The 23,524-nt window shown below is 41.3% G+C and overlaps 1 protein-coding gene across 1 annotated transcript; it reads left to right on the top strand.

The window, feature by feature from the left end:
• The first annotated feature begins 16,855 nt into the window (after positions 1-16,855).
• ARL14EP (ADP ribosylation factor like GTPase 14 effector protein) lies at positions 16,856-23,184 on the top strand. Its single transcript, XM_059848373.1, has 4 exons — positions 16,856-16,996; positions 19,199-19,704; positions 20,572-20,699; positions 21,720-23,184. Exons 2-4 carry the CDS (start codon positions 19,282-19,284, stop codon positions 21,946-21,948), a joined length of 780 nt encoding a protein of 259 aa, XP_059704356.1. The 5' UTR covers positions 16,856-16,996; positions 19,199-19,281; the 3' UTR covers positions 21,949-23,184.
• Positions 23,185-23,524: the final 340 nt, after the last annotated feature.

The following is a 23,524-nucleotide window of genomic DNA, read 5'->3' as shown; positions in this document are numbered from 1 at the left end:
TCAGTCAGTCCTCAGTGGTCCTCCATTTATTCTATTCCCAGTCCCCATGTCTCTCATTTTGTTTTCCTCTGGTACCTTTTCCCCTTCTGTTCATCCTGCTAAGTTCTGGCACAAATTCTTTCTGCACTAACATCTGCTTTGGCTTCTCAGAGCTAAACATTTTGCAAAGCTTGAGATCTTGTCCCACAGGGTTGCACTGTACAGGCATCAGCCTGCTTGTGCTACTGCTTGAAAAAATGATAATTCAGACATCACTTGGTGCTTGGGGAGACAAGAGTCTGAAAAGGATTGGATGGTTGTACAGTTTTTCCATGCAAATGACTGTAACAGAGCACATTGCCTTTTTTCTGTTAGTCATGGTACTATCTGGAGAGTAAAGACAAGTCAAAACAATTCATACCCATCCTGCTTGGTGCCATAAATTATCCATTCCCCAGCACAAAATCTTTATTCTGCTTTTTTATATGTTGGCCATTATTTTCTGATGCTCTCCATCATTACAAAGCAAGCAGACAAACAAATAAAAAACTACCAGTGCACAACCCATTGAGTACATGAGTGACCTGACTCCAGAGCAGTTCCCTGATCCAAGCACAGCTCGCAGGAACCATATTTCACTGCACAAAATGAGCTCTCCCCTCCTTCAGCAGAAGAATGTTCCACTGTGCAGAGTACAAGTTAGCTCATGGGAACAAGCCCAGAACAAAGCAGATGCTTCTGTGCACTTCACTGTGTTCTGCCACTCCAGAGAGTGAAAGAAAAAGCACTTAGAATCTGAGAAACCTGATAGATACACAAAACATTCATTTATGAGAGCATTTCATCTGAGACTGAAAGTTCTGAAAGTTCTCTGGTGGGTCCCTCCCTTGAAAAGCCACTGGTCTTGGGATGAGCCTGCACATCAGAACCTTTCAGGTGTCTCTGTATTGTGAGAAGATGCAGGTAAAAATCCAGATTCAAGACACTTCTCTAGCCAGATCAATACATTACAAAACTGTAATGATTCCAGCTGAGAATTTCTAAGAGGCTATAAAATATTAACAATATGAAGTAGCCCTTTGGGGGTGAAATCTTCTCAGCCTACATCCTCAGAATTAATTTGCTGAACTGTTTTGTTGACAGGTTTCTTAATAGAAGAATTCAACAATAGAAGAATTCAGTTCCTTGGTTTGCTGTAATTTTTTTTTTTTATGCAACACTTGACACATGCAATTTGCAGACCATAAATGTGGCTCTGGCTGCCAAAACAGGATAATCAGACACTTACACAAAGCTAATGAATTTTTAGACACTAAGGACTTCTCCAAGGACTTCCTAATATTCCAAAATCCATAGAGAGTGAATGAATGCTTACCATCAACAGTAAGAGTCATGGAGAACCTAAAATTTTAGAATTCTTCCACTCATTGTAGCATCATACTGCAAAGAGGCTGGATGAAAGCAATAGCATAGGCTTCAAAATAAAGGGGAAAAGAACAATAAAAAGCACCATAAACACTGAGATTACAGAAAAGAAAGGGAAATTACACAAAAGAAAAACAACATTTTGGTCACAGTCTATTAAAGTGAATAATTAATGAACTTGTTTCAGTGGTATGTTTATGTTTTTAAAATAACATGAATTCAGCATTAAAAAATGGCCCAAATGTTTGTCTCCTACAGCTGGAGGGCAATAAAACCATAAAAACAAAACAAAACATGTTCTGAAAGGATTGTCTGAATTTCAAATATCTGAAAGATAAGTGTCATTGCACAATTATGGATACTTCAAAACTAAAATTAAAATACTAAAATTGTAAGAGAAAAAGACAGTTTCTCCTTTGAAAATAAAAACTGAAAAAGTACAAGGAGGTAAGTTCAAAGCAGTTAGCAATTGTCTTCCAACTGGAAACCTGAAATCACGTCCACATGTCTAGACATCAGCTGGACAAGCAGAAAATGGGAATCTTTTTGTTCCTGCTAAGGAATGAGCATCTGGATAAAATGGTACCATCCCCAATAACAGAACTGTTCTTGGCACTTGAGAATTGCTTGAAGAAAATCTCAGAACCAAAATTAACCCCACATGGTGAAACAATGATTTCTCTGGGATTTCAGTCACCACTGAGCACATTTTTATCAGCTGTGCAAAAGTGTGTCATACCTCTTAACAGCAGCAGATTTGGAGGAAGCTGGATGGCTCAGCAACTACAAAAACATCTCAATGAATTTTTAAAGTCTTGACCACAAGAAAAAAAAGAAGTCAAATATCTTGCTACTGATAAAAGAAATAAAAGTATATTCTGTTCTCAGTCACACAGCAACACTGATTGTCCTACATAAACAGAGAATCAACTCAGTGCCCTGACAATGAAAAATTGGTACTGACAAAGCAATTGAATTATCTGAGAATTACACCGAACTGATCCAAAGCAAGAAAGAGAAGCAAAAACTCCCAATAATTTGCTAACTATAAAGCTCAGGGAAACCATGGGCTTTCCAAATAAAAATTTATTTAAACAGTGAATAATTTATTTTTCCACTGTGTGGTTCTAGATCATAGCAAATTCACATTACTGACACAAGAAACAAAACCTTGAACATATCATACAACAAAGACTTCTTAGAGGACAAGGAATGCTAACATCAGAAATATTATTGGGCAAATGTGGAATTACGTCTGAATCAAACCAGCAGCCTAACATGCTGTGACTGCCTCAGAGACAGACACAGGAAAACCATTACAGATAAAATGAGAGCACATCATTATGGTGAAGCTGGTGCTCAGCTTAGCCAGGGAAAAACTTAAAAAGAACATTTGAGGCTGGCTGGAAAGAGAAGAATGTTATGACATGAACAAGTAAAGCCAGCTGATAGAATGAGCTACCTCAAGAAGCTGTTTGAAGATACTCTAGAGGGTGTTCAGACATAGAATAAAAAGGACCCTGGGGTCTCAAAGCAGCTCACTGCTGAGCCTGGAGCAGGCTCCAGGTGCTCCTGGGAACCTGGCACTGGACACACTTGTGGAGCCTCCCCTCAACTCTTTGGGGACACACTCAGAGGACACACAGGACATCCCCCTTGCCCTCAGCCCCATGCTGGCACTGGAATGGCACTAAAACCCAGAGAAACAAGAAGTCTCAATGCCACTGCCTCCACAAAGAAATGTTAATTAATGTGTGTTGCACAGTATCACCTTTCCAGGATCTCAGCTTTCAATAAAGGCCTAAGATGAAAATTCTTAATTTGAAAAACCAAAGCTTATAATTACTGTCAAAACTAAAACTTTTTCTAGGTTGCCTTTAGGATTAGTTACACTTTCTTTTGTCTGCACACCTGCTGGTATTAACTTACATTCATTTCCTCTGGAAGCTGAGGGTCCCTCTTATGTTACTTGGATTCAATAGAATCTATAAAGAAAACTCTTGCTGTAACTCCTAATACACTGTACACTAGATAAATTGTAGCCTGACTCATACATTGCTTAGTTCAAGCATAACAAGTACTAGCCTTATTTTGGCTTTGATATGCAAAGTACACCCACAAAGTGGGTCAGGCTGAACAGGTTTAACTGGGGTAACACTTGACTTTTCTTCCATAATTTGTCAGTCTTTCCCTGTTTATCTTTCAAAACAGTGACAGAGGATAAAGCGTCCAGAATCTCATTGTTTGAACACTTCTTAAAAGTACAGCCTAATGCAATATATAATGGGTTTACATTCATTTCTGCAAGTCAAAAACTGCTAGGATTAGACTGGGGCTATTCACAGTAGTAGCTGGAACCTGCTAACAGGTCTATCAATTGCAGAGAAATGGAGCATTTTCTCTCCAAATACCTAATGAGGCATGAAATCAGGGGGCAAACAGTGTGGGTTTAGGTCAATGATTTGTCAGAAGGCCATAAAACTGATGGACAATGTAACTGTCTCCCATGCCTTGAGAAAAAAAATCACTCTCAAAAGTAAAACCAGAAAATATATAAATAAACTTTATTTCAGTAAAGGTTTCATGAGATAACTGTCTTATTTCTAAAAGAATTTCAAGGAACCATGGTAATTCCCATACATACAGCTGACAGAAAATTTTGATGTACAGTGAGTCATGGAGCAGAGCACTACAGAACAGAACAGTCACAGAATTTCTTGTAGAGCCCAATCCTTGCAGCAAAAGAGGACTGAAAAAAAAGAAGCTATTATTATTATTATTATTATTATTATTATTATTATATAGTTATTTTGCTGGATGGGTTTCCTAAAATTAGGGCTTAACTAGAGTGCTTTGCACTGGCTGCAGGCAGCCACAGAACTGACAATTCTTGACCTAAATGCTGATCTGGTCCTTTCTTCGTCTCAGCTTTGGTGATCCATGAAGGCAAACAGCATCAAAGAAATGCTGAGTAACCATGAATCAAGCCCTACTATTTAATAGGCAAAAACTGTGGAAGGCTTCCTGGAGTGCTGCGTGATCCATAAACCCACACTCACACTGACATAAAGCCCACTCACAGATCATTTATTCATGACCTCTTTGCTCCCTGGGACATCAGGGTGCACTGGGGAGAAGTAACACTCAGACAAATGATTCAGCATGCACCAAGCCAAAAAAAAAGTAGTTTTCCCTATTTGATTCTTCACCAGCTGTCAGATTAACAACCTTCATTTGCCATCAAGCCAAGCATGGAGAGGATGTTTTTCTCAGGAAAGGACAAACCCTAAATTCCTAGAGCACCCTAACCTGTTACCAGTGAGTAACTATTGACTGTCTTAGGTCTGTACAAGGATTAGATGCTCTGGAAAAAGGAGGCTGAATGAGATTGCTTTTAGTAATGTCCCTGCTTTTTGAATCAGAAATAAGTTCAATACCTTTAGAGAGGGGTAAAAGAAACTCCCAGACACTGGGTTTGGGTCCCAAACTGGCACAGAGTGGCTGCACCAAATCCAAGTTTCTGAGCACATTCCCTTCAGCCCCAAAGAAGGGAACACAGAATAGCAGCAGGGTGATGCTGCATCATCTGTGAAAGTGCTCAGATGAGAGGAGCAGGCTGGAAGCAGCAGCCAAAATCCTCCTCAACACAAAGATCTCACTGAACAGAGAATGTTCCAGGCTATAAATTTATAAGGACTGTCAGGAAATCGGCCTTGAAAGGGCAGAAGATTCCCAAAGAGGCATCCCAAGGTCACTGCCAGTAAAGCCGAGTATTCTCTTTGTGAGACAGCAACACTCAAAGTGTTGAGGGGGATTTTAGGTTTTTTTCAGCCTGACATATTTTCTATAATTTCTACAAACCCCAAAAACTCCACATCATACAAATCCACATATCCAACAGTTGTATGCCAAAATGTAAATGTGAATTTAAATAATCAGAAGTCTTTATAACATTGCCAAATTAAAATAAAAACAGAACAACTAGGCCAGAGAGCAATTTAAGACACTACATGCGTGCTATTATATCCACAGCTAACAAATAAACCTTATTAGCATGCTACAAAATATGCCAAGGTAAATTTTAAGATTTTTTAAAATTAGTTTTATGGTGTTACCCAGACTTTCCATGACTTAAAGATTTGGTGTGAAACAAAGTTTCTGTTTGTGACATTACTTGATGACTTTTAGATAAAATACAGCACTTGGCATAACCTTATCTACAAGGCAAACTCACGTAGACTATTTATTTTCCTTTTTCCATTTATGTCTAAATGCTCCCTTCCAAAACTATCAGCTTTTTTCTGCCTTTTCCCCTGCAACAATTGCTCTCTATATCTCTGACTTCATGTTTCTAAGAGAGTAGATGACAATATTTGATAAAATCATGGAGAATCTCAAAGCAGACAACAGCTATGCCTACTTGGTGTTCCAGCACATTTTGTAGGAGCTAGAGATATTTGCCTTGAAGAAAAGTAACAGGATTCCTGGTGGTAGCAAAAATATATAACCACAATTACATTCAAGTTTTGGGTTTTTTTTTTTTTTCAAATATGCCAAATATAATAATATGGACATTTTATTTCCATTTGACATTAAAGTTTAAAAAACACACTCATTGAGATAGTGATCCTATACTAGTAGAATACCTTAGCCTGTTTCATTTTAATGAAAAACCAATTTAACAGCATCCTCAAACTTGCTTAGACTGAAAAAGAAATTAAATCTGACACTTTCCACTATTTTGCTGATGTCCAGACCAGACTAACTGGATATCATATAGGTGAACAGAATCTCTGGGAGGCTTTTTAAATAAGTTGTAAGATGTTAAAATAATGCAGAACAAGGGTCAAATGATTGACAGTTATGAAAAATTTTTCCTTGATTACTTTTGAAATTTGAAGTGAGCTACCTGAAGTTTATACTATACTGAATACAGTTAACAAATAGCTTTCTTCTGAGTCAATCACAAAGTTTTTGCAGACAGCAACAAATCTGTCACTGCTTTAAACTCTGGAAATCAAGGCAATGGAAAATCAGCAATTTTTAAGTGATGATGTATGTCAATGCTACTTTATGTAGTTTTTACACATGAGGGAATGGAAGGACACAAAAATTATTGACTTAGTGAGCAGACACAAACTGGAGAGAGTAGGACTTCTGCTACTGCTCAACCAAAAATCCATTAAAAATTACCCTGACATACATATTGCTTTGTAGCATAAGCTTTGACATTTTTCAGATACCCTTATGAGTGAATATAGCAAATGGAGCCAATCTGCATCAGCAGAGTAATAAATTTAAATTCCCATCTGTCATAGCTGAGATACCCACAGAGTGCCACCATCCAAATGCAGAGAGTTTCAGCCCATACAGAACAGCACCACATCACTTCAGAAGGCTACAAATGCATGCTCTTTTTGTCCTTCAGCCTTTTATACCCCTCATGCCCTGCACCTGGGTGCCCTCTGCTTCCTGTGTGATTGCTCAGCACCCCTGGGCACTCCATGGCTCATTACCTTTAATATTAGTCACCTGCCTTTCACAGCTGGAGCCAATTAGAGATCAGGCTCAGCTGCAGCCCCAATCACCACAAACTGTGTGCCTACACCCACCCAGTATCACCAGAACACATGGGAATATTTCTACCACACCCAGTCCATCTCCTCTTCCAGTTCCCCTTCATCCTTATCTAGAATCCTTTAAATCCCAAAGCTCTCCCTCATTAAAGCACTATTCCATATACACAGAGGACAGCTAATGCGATCAACCAACACCAGTCTAAATCCATGGCTGGCAGATTTGTTAATTCCCAAATAACCTGGAAGCAGCCCCATACAGTCAGCCTCACATATTGACACTAACAGTGAAAAAGTGAACACACCTCACTGCTCTTCCTATATTTATGTAATACAAATTGATGTCACAACCTGTACATCAAATATCTCCTCTCATGAATTATTCCCCTCCATTAACTCCACATATTTCATCCTAAGCCATACACACAAGTCAGCAGAAGCAGCCTCACTGAGGCTTTCTTGAGTGATAGCACTTCATAGTCTCTCTGTCACTGCTGACCCACTGCAGGATTTAATATCTGGAATTTACAGTGGTTTTCTTTAGTGGTCAGATGGAGAAACAGCAAATGGCACAACCTACATGATGTTACTCCCACATATTAAAGCTTCACATTCCCATGCTTTAGAACCCTGGGTACCTCCTGAAGCAAGGATAAAATAATTTCTCCACAGGTTTTTAATTATTTTCAGACCACAATCCCACCAATTCTTCAACACTGTTCAAAAGGTTAGGTGAAAAGGTATCCTGATTTAGAGTCTTGCATTCTTAAGGCAATTTCAGTGTCATATTTATGCATGAAAATACCCTCTCCCTAATCTCTTTCCTAGTACTGACAAAGGCTACTGTAAAAAACAGACTTTTTTAAAAAACCAAACAAAAACCACTTTGCTGCTTTGGGTTTTTTGTGATGTTTCTCCTCCATGTGCCCAGCTTGCTTCAGTACTTCATTTTCTAATATATAAAAACATAGCAAAAATATACCAAAGTGATAAAAACTTACTGCTAGGTCTCAAGAGAGCACCTAGCTCTATACCCAAATATTTATGGGTAAATAAAGCTGAGCTTCCATTACCCAAACTGCTGCCTCATCTCAGTCCCAAATGATTTCTTTAAAACTAAGTGTCAGCACAGCTATGAAACCCCATGGAATTCACTGTTCTGGTACTTACACTAGTTCCTGTGGCTCACTACAATTTTTTTTTTTAGGTTCTTGCCATGCCTTTCTGTATTTGCCCTAAGAACCAGCTTCCTTGCTATTAACACCCACTGGAGATCTGTTGGAAAGCAATTATTTAGTTAAACCAACAAAACCTTTGTATGGGCATTAAGAGGCTTTATTTTAGACATCACTAGTACCATCATAATTTGAAACATTATAAATTTAAGGTACTTACTAGGGCAACTGTGTTCTGTTTCTTCTAAAACTAAACTTTGAACTCTTGAACTAACTTCGTTCTAAAAACTAAAAACTCCAAGAATAATTAGGGTGTGCTGTCACTATTTAGACGTGGATGAAATGAAGGCAGGTCAAAATTTCATATCTCCTCCCTGATAAATCCATTTGTTAGCGTTCAGGAACACATAATCACGAGAAATGATTATATGCAGGTGCTTTTATTGAAGAGCTCTGGGTGTCAGGGGTAAAGACCCAAATCTGACTCCGACATAGGTTCGGGATGGATATGCTTTTATATTCTATCGTTATATAACTTTCATGTTAATTATTAAACTTACATTGTTCTATAGTATACATAGATTTCAGCCAAGCATGGCCACCTTAGACTAGGAACATACAGTTTCTCATTGTTCTTCTTATGATTATACAATAATTATTTTAATCACTAAACAATCATTTCAGCTAGCAATTATACTACTTACACAGGTAAAACACAAGGCTTAACATTTCAGAGTTTATCTTAGCATTTTCCAGGGCGCCACTATCATTATCCCCCCTTTGAAAGCATTTTCACTTCACTATAGGTGTAAATGTTTTCACTTGATACAGTCCTTTACTTCTCAATTTATGTTTGATGTTCTTCAAATCCAGGGTTGATGTAAAAGTTGTCGTGGATGCTATCATGGGCTGGAGAACTAGAAGATAGGGGCGTGGATCTCGTGTCAGTGCCTTTATTATTTTCTGGTTCCAGGACGTTTTCTTCTGTATTTCTCTCCTTATAATGCTGTAAACTAACTAAATTGCTAAGAATACAATTAGTAAGATTATCACACTCTCAATGATAGATTTAATCTATGAACTCACATTTCACCCTAACTCTTTAAAGATTTTTCCTAACTAGCTTGTAGTCAAATCTTTTTGCTCTTCTTGTGCCTCATGCTCTATTTGTTTCAACTGATTGATGTCATATTCTACATCTGCAGTTACATTTGGGATGTGAACGCAGTAATGATCAACTCATCCCTTTAAAAATCTACATACTCTATGCTCCTTCAGGAGTAACAAATCTAAGGCTAATTGATTTTGCAAAGTCATTTTTGTGGTGGCTTGTAATTGTACATTTAATTCTTTAAATCTTTCTTGGGTGATTCTTGCTAGTCTATCTACTTGGCCTGTAAGTTTGTACAGCATCTCTCTATTCTGATAGTTTGCTATAGGACTGAGTAAAGACCCTAGGGCCCACCTAAGTTTTATTCCACTAGAGGGTTCTTGCCAGGTGTCATCTGGATTTTTGTTGTCTAGAACTTCTCGTCTTGCTCTTATCTGCAGAAGTTCATGCTTTCCATTAAATGGGGACTTTTTCTAAATTGGACATAAGGTTGGGAGGCCCAAAGTAATTTCCTTTACTTTCCCATCTACAGGCAGATGTGTTGTCCAGGTACTATCGCTTGCTGCCCATACAAATTGTCCTGGACTTTTAATTGTACTCCTGGTACATCCTATAATCACTTTATAATTCATTTTGCTTTGTTTATGTTTGATCTCTCTGCAAGCACAACCAATCTGTAGGGCTATTGCCAGGGGTGGTATCTGTTTTATCTCTGCATCATCAGAAGTGCAGTCATAAGTTTTATTGCATGCCCACCAACTTACTTTGTCTGCCCACGTTCTGCTACTAGTGGCAGTGTATGTTACTGCTGGATCTGTTCCACTCTCAGAACCTTCCCACTTAATACACCAAGGGGTGTTTGCCATATATTGGAACTTTTGAAGTATATTCACAGACCACGCACTGTCTCAAGGCTCTATCTGATCTTTCTGATCCTCGGCCTCACACTTCCATACCAGAGTAGTTTCTGTAACATTTTCTATGATCTTTTTATAGTGTGGCAAATAGCATTGCCATTGTGTGATGCCTCTTGACTGTCCCAAAGGGGTTCTTAGTATGCCATCATTTAGAATACAGTCTTTCTGGCTCATAGGTCTCATCCATGTTCTTACTTTCTCCCAAGTTTCCTTGACCACCTGTCTTGGTGGGGTACCTGTTTGCATGCAATTGTTTTGTTCTTTTGTATTCCAGGTAGTTTTGATGTTATGATTCTCCAATTTACTGGATCTCCTGCTGCCTTAGGTATTGGCAGACAGGCAGTTATTCTACTGGTGTTTTGTTTTTTGGCAAAATCTTTGACTAATCTAATCATTACATTCTCAGCTTGAACTGCGTTAGAAATTTTTATCACTGGTGTTTCTGCCTCTCTCTTTATTCTAGAATGAAGAGTGGTTAGTTGATCTTTTTGCATTCTACATCTCAAAGACATTAATGACCATAATATTAGCACAATTACTAATTGCATTTTCAAAGTAATTAAACACATCTTATCTGCAGTCTTGGTTCCACAGTTTACACAGTCTGTGATCCAGGATGGACTTTCTTCACTCGGGTATAGTGAATCCAGGGGTCCACACCGGCTACTTTCACTGCTGTAAAGGTGGTCAGCAGTACCTGATAGGGTCCATTCTACTTTTCTTTCAGCGGTTCTTCGTTCCAGTTTTTAATGTACACCTCGTCTCTTGGAAGTATGTTATGAACTGGGTTCTCGAGAGTTATTGGTCTATTCCACACGAGCATGCTCTGGAGCCGAGCTAAAGTTTTCCCAAGAGAGAGAACATAATTATACACTTTTTGTTTTCTTGTAACGTGTACATTAGGGTTAGGCTCAGGAGATTCATATGGTTTCCTATACAATATCTCATAAGGACTGACTGACATCCCGCTCCTAGGTTTTATCCTAATCCTCAACAGTGTTATTGGCAAAGCCTGGGGCCACTGCAGCTTGGCTTCTTAGCATATTTTACTGATTTGCCTTTTTAGTGTCTGATTTATCTTCTCTACCTGTCCACTTAATTGGGGTCTCCAAGGTGTGTGGAGGTCCCAAGTTATCCTCAGCAATCTACTTACTTCTTTTACTACTGTAGCTATGAAATGGGGCCCCCTATCTGATGATACTCCTAGGGGTACCCTGAACCTGGGAATAATTTCCTGTAGTAACTACTTAACTGTTTCCTTTTCTTGGTTTGTGCAACAGGGAAGGGCTTCTGACCATCCGGAAAATGTGTCAACCCCTACTAACAGGTATTTGTATATTTGAGTTTTTGTCAATTCTACGAAATCTACTTGCCAATAGTCTCCTGGCTCTATTCTTATCTGAATTCTTCCTAGCTGTGCCTGTCGCCTAGCTACTGGGTTGTTTTTCAAGCAGATATCACATTTTGACATGACTGATTTTGCTATTGTTAACATCCGTACCGAAATTAAACTCTGCTTTAGCAATTTTACTAATGCCTCTGCACCCCAATGACATTTGTTATGTTTAATTTGTAGAACTTCTCTCATTATTAAGGGGGGGGGGGTGTACCACTATTTGTCTTTGTGCAGTCAAATACTATCTTTCCGAGTTCTTTGTGCATTTAGTAAACGTGCCAGTCTCTCATGTTCTACTGAATATCTTGGTTTTGGAGGCAGATTAAATTGGGATATATGGAACTTTGAAGGTATCAATGCCATTGTTGTTTGGACTTCTCAAGCAACTTGTCGGGCTGCCCAGTCTGCCTTTCGATTTCCTTCACAGATTTTGGAGTTTCTTGATTGGTGTGCTTTACAATGTATAATTGCCACTTGCTCAGGTTTTTGTACTGCTTTTATCAATTGCAGGACTGCATCTTGGTGTTTAATGTGTGTACCTCGAGAAGACAATATTCTCCTTTCTTTCCACAGTGCTCCGTGTACATGCACCAGTCCAAAGCATATTTTGAGTCAGTCCATATATTTACCTTTTTCCCTTCACTTAATTCTAGTGCTCTGGTTAGAGCAACCAGTTCTGCCTTCTGGGCAGATGTATTTGGTGGTAATGCCTTTGCTTCCACTACTGTGCTGACTGTTGTTACTGCATATCCAGCGTATCTGGTTCTGTTTTCCACGAAGCTGCTCCCATCTGTAAATAGCTCCTACTCTGGCTGCTCTAGCGGGACGTCTTTCAAGTCTTCTCTTGCTGAATAACTGTACTCTATTACCTCTACACAGTCATGTTCCAATGGGCCTTCTTCAGTTGTGGTACCTAGGAACAAAGCTGGATTCAAAAGGTTAGTTGTTTTTAATGTGACATCATCCTGCTCAGTCAGGACTACCTGGAATTTTATCATCCTGCTTGGAGATAGCCAATGGCCCCCCTTCTGTTCTAAGACAGTGGTTACCATGTGTGGTACATAGACATCTATGTGTCTTCCCATAGTAAGCTTCCTGGCTTCTTGTATTATCATCACGGTGGCTGCGACCGCCCGCTGACATGGAGGCCACCCAGCACTTATGTTGTCAAGTTGTTTGGAAATGTAGTCTACTAGCCTTTTCCAGCTTCCCAGACGTTGGGTCAGGACTCCTAGTGCTAGGCATAGCCTTTCATGTACAAACAGCTGAAAATCTTTAGACAGATCAGGTAACTTTAATGCTGGAGCAGTTGTCAGTGCCCTTTTAGTTTTAGGAAGGCTTCCTTCTGTGGCTTGGCCCAGGTGAATGGCTGCGTCCTCTGAGCTTCGTACAGGGGTTTTGCAATCAGTCCATAGTCCATGATCCACAAGCGACACCATCCTGCCATCCCGTGGAAGACTCGCAGCTCATGTAAGTTCTGGGGCTCTGGAATAGCACAGATAGCTTGGATACGGTTAGTACCTAGTTTTCGTTGCCCTTGTGAAATTTCACATCCTAGGTAGATCACAGTCTCTTGGGCAATTTGTGCTTTTTCTCTGCATACTTTGTAACCTCCCATTCCCAAGTGGATTTAAAATCTCAATGGTTATTTTTGTACAGGTTGCTTTTTCTTCTGTAGCTATTAGTATATCATTAACATACTGCAACAATAGGTATTGGTCTCTTGGTACTTGCCCATTTTCATTCTAAATCTCCAGCTCTTTTGCCGGTTGGTTTCCGAATAGGGTCGGCGAGTTCCTGTCCCTTGTCGTGTCCAGGTGAGTTGGGTCTTTCTTCCGTTCCCTGGGTTTTCCACTCAAAGGCAAACTGTTTCTTACTTTCTTTGTCAAGTGGGATGCAGAAAAAGGCATCTTTTAAATCAATTACAGTAAACCATTTATATATCTCTTTTTACGGATGTTAGCAATGTGTAGAGATTTGTTACCACTGGATAAATGTCCTTTGTTATTTTATTTATTGCTCTCAAATCTTGCACTAATCTATATTCACTGTTTGGTTCCTTTACTGGAAATATTATGTCCTAACTTATTTTACAAATTCTATGTCTAATCAGCTGCTATATTCTCCTAACACCATCGCCTTGGTAACATTTTCCTGCTGTAACTGATTGCCCTGGTGAAACCTGTCTGGGCACTCTCATTTCCAATGCTCTTCTCACTTGCAATACGCACATTGATTTAGGCTTAACCCTTGCATAACTGGTCCTCTACCACGACTACTTCTGCCACGTCCCCCGAAACTTGGGTTCCCTTTTCCTTCTACCACTGCCAAAGATTTTGCTGCTGCCTCCCACCAGCTACTCTTTTGCGATTATTATACACCCTCTAGGCCACCTTCAGGATTCTGGGTTTTCATAACTATTTTCACTACTCGTGCCACCTTACCAGGACCTTCTCTACAAGTTCTAGCTGACCGCCTCTAAATAATCAAATCTGCAAGAAAAAAAGGCACTTCTACAAACACTGACCCCTCCACTCCCACACCTTGTCGCAAGGGAGCAATCACAGTCCGTTTTTGTCTGCTTGTGTCTTTTCCCCCCACAACCAGGGCAAGCCCTGACCAGCTTTGGGTTCCGCGGGCCACTGGGGTCGCTGATTCATTACCACCACCATCTTTTCACCTGCATCCCTCTCCCTCCTTTCTATCATAGCCAGGCTTTGCCCAACTCCCGAGGAAGAGGAATCAGGTGACGATGGGAGAGGAAGATAAAGAGAGAAAGGTATACTAGATGAGACAGGTTCAGGATCAGGTGAAGTAGGGGCAGGCAGTGGGACAAGGACAGATGAAGCAGGTGGATAGGGTTAGGTTCTCTTGGTCTTATTGGAGCTACCTGTAAATCAATATCTGTATAATTTTCCCTATTCAACGCCAAACATTTTAGACAATGTTTCTCGCAAACTCCACACTTATCACTTGCAGACGCTCTAACCACCATTAATTTACATTCATCCCGCCATTCTGGCTTTCCCGTAAATAGAAAAACAAATCAACATACGAAACCTCATCCATTGTTGTTTTTTTCTTTTTTTTTTTCCCCTTGTTTTTCTTTTTCTTTTTTTTTTTAATTTTTTTTTTCTTCTTGCTTACAAAACGACATTAACTGTGAAATACTGTTATATTGCAAAGTCCCGTATTTTGGCCATTTTTCGCCATTCTCTAAGACATATTCTAGCCACCATGTATTACAGTAATTAATCAACTGAGCTTTACGTAATTCTTCCCCAAAACTACCCTGTTTCCAATGTGCTATTAAGCACCCCAAAGGAGAAGTTTGTGGAATAGAGGCATTGCTGCCCAAAATTCCTTTGAGCTTCTCCAACCAAAAAATACCAAAGCCGAACCAGTAACGCTTTCGCGATTGTCTTACGGACCGCGCCTAGGCAATACCACAGGAATTCCTTAGCCCAACCAAGCATAGCTTTCGCTGCGTCTTACTGGCAGGCACCCAAACCAAAATCAAAGCACCTCACCTCTCTCCCGGGGACGTTGTGAGCGGCAGAGGCGGTCGCGGCCGATGGGCTCCCCGAGAATCCCTCGGTGCCGGCTGGAGTGTGATCGAGTCGCGAACTCGCCCAGCAGCACTCACAGGGTCCCACCTGGGTCGCCAAAAACGTTAGCATTCAGGAACACATAATCACGAGAAATGATTATATGCAGGTGCTTTTATTGAAGAGCTCTGGGTGTCAGGGGTAAAGACCCAAATCTGACTCCGACATAGCTTCGGGATGGATATGCTTTTATATTCTATCGTTATATAACTTTCATGTTAATTATTAAACTTACATTGTTCTATAGTATACATAGATTTCAGCCAAGCATGGCCACCTTAGACTAGGAACATACAGTTTCTCATTGTTCTTCTTATGATTATACAATAATTATTTTAATCACTAAACAATCATTTCAGCTAGCAATTATACTACTTACGCAGGTAAAACACAAGGCTTAACATTTCAGAGTTTATCTTAGCATTTTCCAGGGCGCCACTATCACATTATTGTCCTGAAGGATGGAAGAGACCTTCAAGATCATCCCAGCACAACCCCCAAACCACCACACCACTGAGGTACCTCTTGAACACACAGCAGAATTTATTTTAAAAAAGCCAACCAACCAAAAAACCCAAACCCAACCAACCAAAAAGAGTAACTTCTGAGAGACATTTTGGTGACCAAAAAAGAGTGACAGAATTTTGAGGGACATTCTTGTGACCAAAAAAGAGAGTGACAGATTTTTGAGAGATGTTCTGGTGACCAAAAAAAGAGTGGAAGACTTTTCAGGGACGTTCTGATGACCAAAAAAAGAGTGGCAGACTTTTGAGAGATGTTCTAGTGACCAAAAAACAGTGACAGGCTTTTGAGAAACATTCTGGCGACCAAAAAAGAGTGACAGACTTTTCAGGGACATTCTGGTGACCCAAAGGCCGTGTTGGGTTTTTCACCTAAATGAAGGGACAGATTTGAGGGGTTTTGGTTTTATTTCTTTATTTAAAACAAAGAACAGCTTTGGTGAGAACTGGTTTTGGGGTTGAGGTGAGATGAGAAACAGAGGCTGAGGGACCTGGGGGAAGCACAGGGCACTCCCGGGACAGCACAGGTGACACCCGGGACAGCACAGGGCACTCCCGGGATAGCACAGGTGACACCCGGGACAGCAAAGGGCATTCCCGAGATATCACAGGGCACTCCGGGATAGCACAGGTGACAGCCGGAACAGCACAGGGTATCCCGGGATAGCACAGGGCAGTCCCGGGACAGCACAGGGCACTCTAATACAGCACAGGGCACTCTCGGGATAGCCCAGGGTATTCCCGGGATATCACAGGGACACTCCCGGGACAGCACAAGGCATTCCCAGGACAGCAGAGGGCATTCCCGGGATAGCACAGGTGACACCCGGGACAGCACAGGCAACTCCCGAGCCCCGGCGCGGTCCCGGCCCCGGTCAGTGCCGGTCTCCCTCAGCCCCGCCGCCGCCGCTCTGCAGCCCGGTGGAGCCTGCAGCGGGCCGCGGCCCTCCGCTCACAGGCCGCGCCGGAGGCGTTCGCTCAGCACCGGCCCCGGGAAACACCAGGAAATGCCTGGAAATACCGGGAAACACCGGGAAAAATACCGGGAACCACCGGGAAATACCGGGCCCCTCAGGCCGGGGCTGCCCCCTCCGCGCCGCCAGGTGTCGCTGTGGCCGCCCGCCGGGCGGAAGCGCCGCTCCGACCGCCCACGGGCTCTGTGGTGAGGCGCCCTCGATGGCCGCCGCCCGCCGAGCAGCGCGGAGGGACGGAGCTCAGGCCGAGAGCGGCACGGCGGGACACGGCCCACACGGCGGGCCGTACAGCGCGGGTCGCACAGCGCGGGCAGGTACCGGCACGGCGGGGAGGTAGCGGGGCGGCTCTGGGCTTGCGCGGCGGGCAGCGGAGGGGCCGGGCCTTTCTTTGCCCGGGACATTGCTAGGCCGGCGTCGGGCGAGCTCCTCCTTCGCCGTGCTGCCCCTCAGGGAGCTCGGGTGTGCGGGGAGCGCTGGGAAACATCGCCCCGGTGCACGCACAAACCTCGGGGGTTGGGGTTTCCAGCACTTTCCTCTTTCCGCCAAGGAGAACTCACAGCAAAAGCAGCCGTGTGCTCCTCCCACGCGGAGAAGAAACGCGCTGCAGCTCCCACCGAGAATTGCTGTGATTAATGGATGAGATCCCCGTGTTCCGTCAGCAGTAGTGTCGTTTGAACAAAGCGAGGTGACAGACTTGTGCTTTTGTGCAGTTTAATACCACATAAGGAATATCGCACAGCATAGTACAGATACCAGACGTTGTAATAATTGTTTTGGGTTTTTTCCTTAGAAGACAAATTGGGTTTCTCAATAAGAACATTTTCCAAGAGTCCTGACTTAAAATCCACGTGCAAATGTTCAGACTGTCACTTGTATATTGACACGGTGTGTTTGAGCCACACACACGAACCCCACCTTCCACAGCAGGAATCAGTCTGAAATGCAGGTTAGCCCTTGAAGCAGGCTGGATGTAACAGACTTCTCTGAGTAAAGTTACTCGGTATTGCCTGGATTGCTGTTCAGATGTTAACTCGGTTGCAGTGAACTTTGGTCATTAACAGCTCCAGTTACCTTGGCTTGAAACACAAACTTTGGGCAGCTAATAATAAAAGATTGTCATTAGAGCTGGTTCACTAAGATGGTGAAGTTTGATAGGTGGTCTTTTAAAAAAGATAGAAAAATCATTCACACACCAGCTACTGTGAAAAATTTGACTCTCTCCCAGACACAACCAGCGGACTGCTTTTCCATTTTTCTGGGTTTTGCCTTTGCAGAACGGGGTGTAGGTGAACATAAACATCCCAATTAAACTACACACATTGTAATTAAGGTTCTAGGAGGATTTGAGAGCAAGTGATTCCTTTTGTTTGGTAAAAGTTTGTTTTTTACACTGTGGTGGAAAATAGTGCACGATGGGCTCAGGCTCTGGTCTGTTAGGGCCAGCACTGGGCTAGCAACAAGCAGGGTGTGAGACCTAAATTATTGTTACTTTTAACCCAATAACCAACCACCCGTGCCCACCATGTGGGCTTTTTTATCCAATTACACAAAACCACCCAAACCCGTGGAGGAGAAGGTGAAGAAGAAGGACTTGCCACTGCCCTAAAACCTCTATCTTGCTTTATATCTATTACTGTATTTTAAACCCTTAAACTCTACATTTTCCACCCTGTGTTATTACACACTTCTGTTCAAACTGCACACCCACAATCCCAGTTCTGTCATTCCATTTTGGAATCCTTCTCCGGGGCCTCAGGTCAAATGCAGTGTTCTCTTGAGGGTCAGTGACAGCAGAGAAAGTCTGAAATTGTCAGCAACCAGGGTTCCAACATCAGTCTGCAGTGGCTTACTTGGCATTTGGTAATTTAATTTGGTATTAGTGTCTAACTATGAAATAACTGCCCAACAGCGGGCTGCACACAAAAGCCACATGAACACAGAAATGCACAGACCTGGAACTGCTAGTCTTGGTGCATAGCCCAGCCTGGCCCTTGGAAAGGCTCAGGTTGATCCAGGGTGTGGACCTGCACCTGATAGACATTCAGGAAAGTGCTGCTGGATGGGAGTTGCTGACTGACACCAGCCAGCCCACCTTCTGCAGCTTTTTTCTCCCCTTAGAAACTCCTTAGGTGAATTGTGTAGCCATCAGCAGTCACTTTCTGTGGGCAGTCAGGTCTTGGCTAGCAGGGATTGTCCCAAAAGTGGGGGGGTCCCCAGGAAAACCAATGATCTGAGTGAACAATTCATCCACCTTGCTCCCAGATTGCTTTTGAGACAGTCATGCTACTAAACATTTTGAATAGATACTTACTTTAGCCAAAAAAAAAAAAAAAAAAAAAAAAGCCTCTGAAAGGAATAGAAAAGGCATGGTTTAATTCCAGAGTAAATTTTAGTTTTATCTGGACTAGAAGGCTATAATTTCTTTACATGTTTTTTAAATTACTTAAATCCAGTATGTCAGGCTTATGGATAAAAGTTTGCCCTGCAAATCTGATTGATTTTAATGCTTTCTCTAGGGTGAACTTCACAGAAACTCCCAAAGGCTTCAAAGATTTATTTTGGGCAAAATAAATGAGCTAAGTTGTTCTGATAAAGCAGAATGGATCCTTGTTCAGTTGGAGTTCAGCTTCAGGCTACCAGTGAGTGCCATAAGATCTATTACACCCGTCACACTGGCTTCAAGACCAAACAAGATATCTCTTCATCTGACCTCCTGCTGCTTCAGCTGAGGACTGGGATAACCCTGTCGGAGAACAACACAATCTGCTTCCACCATGCCAAAATTTACATTGAGAGATTTGAAGACTTACAAAAATCCTGTTGTGATCCCTTTAACATCCACAGAAAACTGTCAAAGAAAAACTTGCGACCAATTGACTTGGATGATGCAGCGTTTCTGAGTGCCAAGTTTGGAAGGCAGTTTGTTCCTGGCTGGAAGCTTTGTCCCAAGTGTATGCAGATAATCAATGGAAGTGTGGATGTGGAACCTGAGGAGCGACAAAGGAGAAGGCTGGATCCAGATGTAAATATATGGATCAGTTTTTCCATCCCCTCTGAACTCTGCAAGCTATTGCACTTCATATAACTACCACATAAATTAAAATTTCTCTCATAGAAATAAGAAAGGATGTAATCTTTTAGATGTACAGGATTTTACTGTATATAAACCTTTGTTTGGAGAACCTTAAAATCTTCTTCTCTAATTAAATAATATGGCCTCTAAGTTTTGAAAAAATGTGTCTACTTATAAATTCATGTAAATACCAGACTGCTGCTGGTATTTTAAGCTGTTATTCAAGCCTTGCAAACAACCAACTCCTGTGCTTGAAACAGCACTGCAAAAATTGCTTCTAAAGATGTCTCTTCAGTTAAAAAGTAAAAGAAGGCATTTTCTGTTGCAGCTCATTATGAAATGAGCCTGCATGGAAGTGCATTAAGTGTACTCCTGTTGTGGTGTCTGGGCTGTGAAGGCCGTGGCATTTGGTCAGGGACACTGATGAATGGGTGTGGGAGGACACTTCTCCAGGTGCTGAGCTTGGAATGTGGCTGGTGCCTTGCTGGCTGCAGTGTTCAGGAGGGCACAGGGAATCTGCACCCTGAGCAAAGAGGAGTTGCATCCTAGGAGCTGTTCCCCTGCTTTGTTTTTCAATTGTGTGTCAGTTTGATTAGGAGGATGATTTGAAAGCATTGATTAAAACTGCCACTACAAAGCTTGTGTTGCTGGGGTCAGAGACAGGTATAGTTCTCCATCATGAAGATTTTAAGTTATTCCTCCTGGAAAATCATAGACTCATAGGTCAAGAATTCATCTAGGTTATTACAATATCCTTTACTAGATATTTTCTTAAGATTTGTATTTCTAATAAAGTGACATTTTCTCTTCCTTTAGGGACGTACAGCTAAGGCTTTAAAGTCTCTCCAGTTTGCTAACCCAGGACGACAGACTGAGTTCACTCCAGAGACCAGTAAAAGGGAAAAAAGAAGGCAAACAAAAATCTCAGTCTTTAATTCAGACAGGTAATTTGTTAGCTGTATTTACATTAACTTTCATTTGAAAATAAAACAGCCTTGATGGTCAGCCTGTACCATTAACTATGTGGATGTTTGTGTGTGTATGGATTGGGTTCTTGGTTTTAGGGATGTTGAAGATTCCTCTCGTTCCTTAGATAAATAAAAGAGAAGATAAAATGTTAGTTCATATTTCAGGCAAGCACAAAAAGCTGTTTGTGAGGCACAATACTACACAGACCATAGATGTAGCTATTAATACATGCATAAACTAAAATTCTGATAATAAGATAAATTTGAATACACTAAGATCAAGTAGGCTACACTTAAAATATTGGTCATTATCTTTCTGTAAACTCAGTAGTTACACTTGGTAAACAAAAGTGTGCAAGTTAGGACCTTACCTTCCTTTTGAGAAACAAAGTTAACATCCAGATTGGGTAATACTGGATAACAAGTTACAACCTTCTAATGTGACTGATAAAAAAAAAAAAATAGAAAAAAATTTCTATTTGTCAAAATATACAAGAAATAATCACATTAGTGTGTTGTATCACATTACGTGTAATTGTGCCAGACAGAAACAGACACTAAATGTGCTGCTGTCCAACCACACATCCTTCCCTCTCCCTCTGTTTCTCCTGCTTCGTTTGGGCACAGACTAAGCAGGAGAAACTTTGGTCATTAACTCCACTAAGAGTGGAGATACAATTAGGATTGACAAACGTTACCAAATACAGTAAGGTATCTTTAGAATTAACAGTGTTCAAGTGAGCATCTGAAGACAGCAACTTCCCTCCTGTCCTGGTTTTGCATGGGAAGCATTCACAGAAGTGTTGCAAAGCTTAGCCACTAGAAGGCTGTACACACCTCTGTGAAAAAACACATGTAAAAGACAAAAAAAAAACCCCTCCTTTCCAGGAAGTTACTTTTTTCCTTCCAGCCTAAAAAAAATCTCAGCAAATTGGCATCAAAACAATAAAGGGATTTTAACATGATAAAAATACCTGTTTGTTTTTCATTGCACAGGCAAGTAATTCCAGCCAAGAGTAAGGTGTATGACAGCCAGGGGCTGCTGCTGTACAGCGGGATGGACCTGTGTGACTGCCTGGACGAGGACTGCCTGGGCTGCTTCTACGCCTGCCCCAAGTGCGGCTCCAACAAGTGCGGCACCGAGTGCCGCTGCGACCGCAAGTGGCTCTACGAGCAGATCGAGATCGAGGGAGGGGAGATCATCAGGAACAAGCACGTGGGCTAGGGGCCATGGGCATTGTTCCATCCTGAGTGTGGGCCATGCTTTGGGTAAACACAGCAGACGCAGTGTTAGGTTAATGGGCGCTGTTGGGACTTGTCAGGACCCACGGGATGAATGCGCTCACTTTCACAGTCGTTTTCAGTGTGGTGGTGGACATAACCAACTGCTGTCTTTGCACTGTAATCAGGCTTCTTACTGATCCAGGTGGGATCTCACTGAACAGCTGTATTCAAGTACAAGGTGCTGAATTCTAATGTGATCTATCCTGAGCCACTTGCTATTCTTTCATACATTGTTTTGTAGAATGTACCATCTCTGTGTATCACTCATTTCTCCTTCTCAAATTCAGGATCTCGTGGGTTTTAATCTGTTTTATGGGAAAGTTCTCAAGGAATTTATATGCAGTATTACTAGTGAATACTGTGTCTTCTACAGAGTATTGAAGCTCCATCTGATAAATCCAATCCTGTTCACTTAAAAAGGAGTCAAAAGCATTTAGGTGTTCAGGTCTCATCCCAGTTATTGGGATTTGAGGTCAAGTTATCCTTATGAATGCATAAGGATATGAATTCATATGAATTCATATTAAAATATTGAAATTAACCTGTAATATACATTGTGTTAAAGTATTACTTATTACTTTTTTGGTTTCTGTAGCACAAAATTAAAACAATTTTGCTCTATCAGTCTGTAATTGGACTGAACCAGTACTTCAACAGTCCTCTCCTTGTTTTTTTCTCTTTTTACTGATTTTTAAGGTTTACATGCAGCTGAAATGAATTTGTCTGTTTCCAAACCAAGATTATCTAGACTGTTACCAAAAAAACCCAGATGAATGGAAAGTATCTTTGGTTGATACATTATCTGTCCTCATAATATTAAACTTTTACACTGTAAGAAGGCTTATTGAAAAGGTTTTATAAATTAAGTTTTAGTAACATTTTTATTCTTTATATTTTTGTTGTGTTTTGTATAAATTTCCTGTCATTTGATGACTTGGAAGATCTGCATGTTTGTTGGGTCACATTTTTTCAATAATACTGTTAAGTTCTTGCAGACTTACTTGGTAAAGTTGTATAATCTTGCAATGTGCTCAGCAGATCTTTTTCTGTTCTGGTGTCATGAATGTTGCCTTGCCAAAATCCAGAGTTATGCTTTGAGTTATGCTGACATCTGCTGGTCCAGCTGGAGTATAAGAACTGAGATGTTACATTTTTATTAAATCTGTTCTAAAAATAATCAGACTCTCTTTTTTGGTCAGAGCATTGGCTGCTGTTGCAGTGGATGTCTCTCACTGTTTCAACTCTTCAGCAATCTTTTCAATCAGGTGAAAATATAAACAGGTAACTTCCAGGAGAGTGAGAGAGGAAAAGCTGGTTGAGTGGTGTCACTTTCATGTGTTTATTATTTTTTTTGATTAGACCAGAGTTGGCAGTACCCACTGTTAATAAACTTAACAGGCTTCCATGATGAGTGTGATGTGTGTAACCCCTTCACAGCCAGATTTTGGATTCACTAACTACCAGTAACTTAAGGTGCCTAGAGCATCTCATTATTAGAACTGTATTTCTGCACCTCC

This window comes from Haemorhous mexicanus, chromosome 6 (assembly GCF_027477595.1).
Source record: "Haemorhous mexicanus isolate bHaeMex1 chromosome 6, bHaeMex1.pri, whole genome shotgun sequence".
Taxonomy (NCBI): Eukaryota; Metazoa; Chordata; class Aves; order Passeriformes; family Fringillidae; genus Haemorhous; species Haemorhous mexicanus.
This window is presented reverse-complemented; position numbering and strand designations above follow the sequence as displayed.

Bases quoted from the DNA above. Each gene is read 5' to 3' on its own strand.
- ARL14EP (XM_059848373.1), top strand. From the start codon at position 19,282: ATGGATCCTTGTTCAGTTGGAGTTCAGCTTCAGGCTACCAGTGAGTGC. The intron at 19,705-20,571 runs GTAAATATATGG...CTCTTCCTTTAG, and splicing joins GGAGAAGGCTGGATCCAGAT to GGACGTACAGCTAAGGCTTT. The intron at 20,700-21,719 runs GTAATTTGTTAG...TTCATTGCACAG, and splicing joins TCAGTCTTTAATTCAGACAG to GCAAGTAATTCCAGCCAAGA.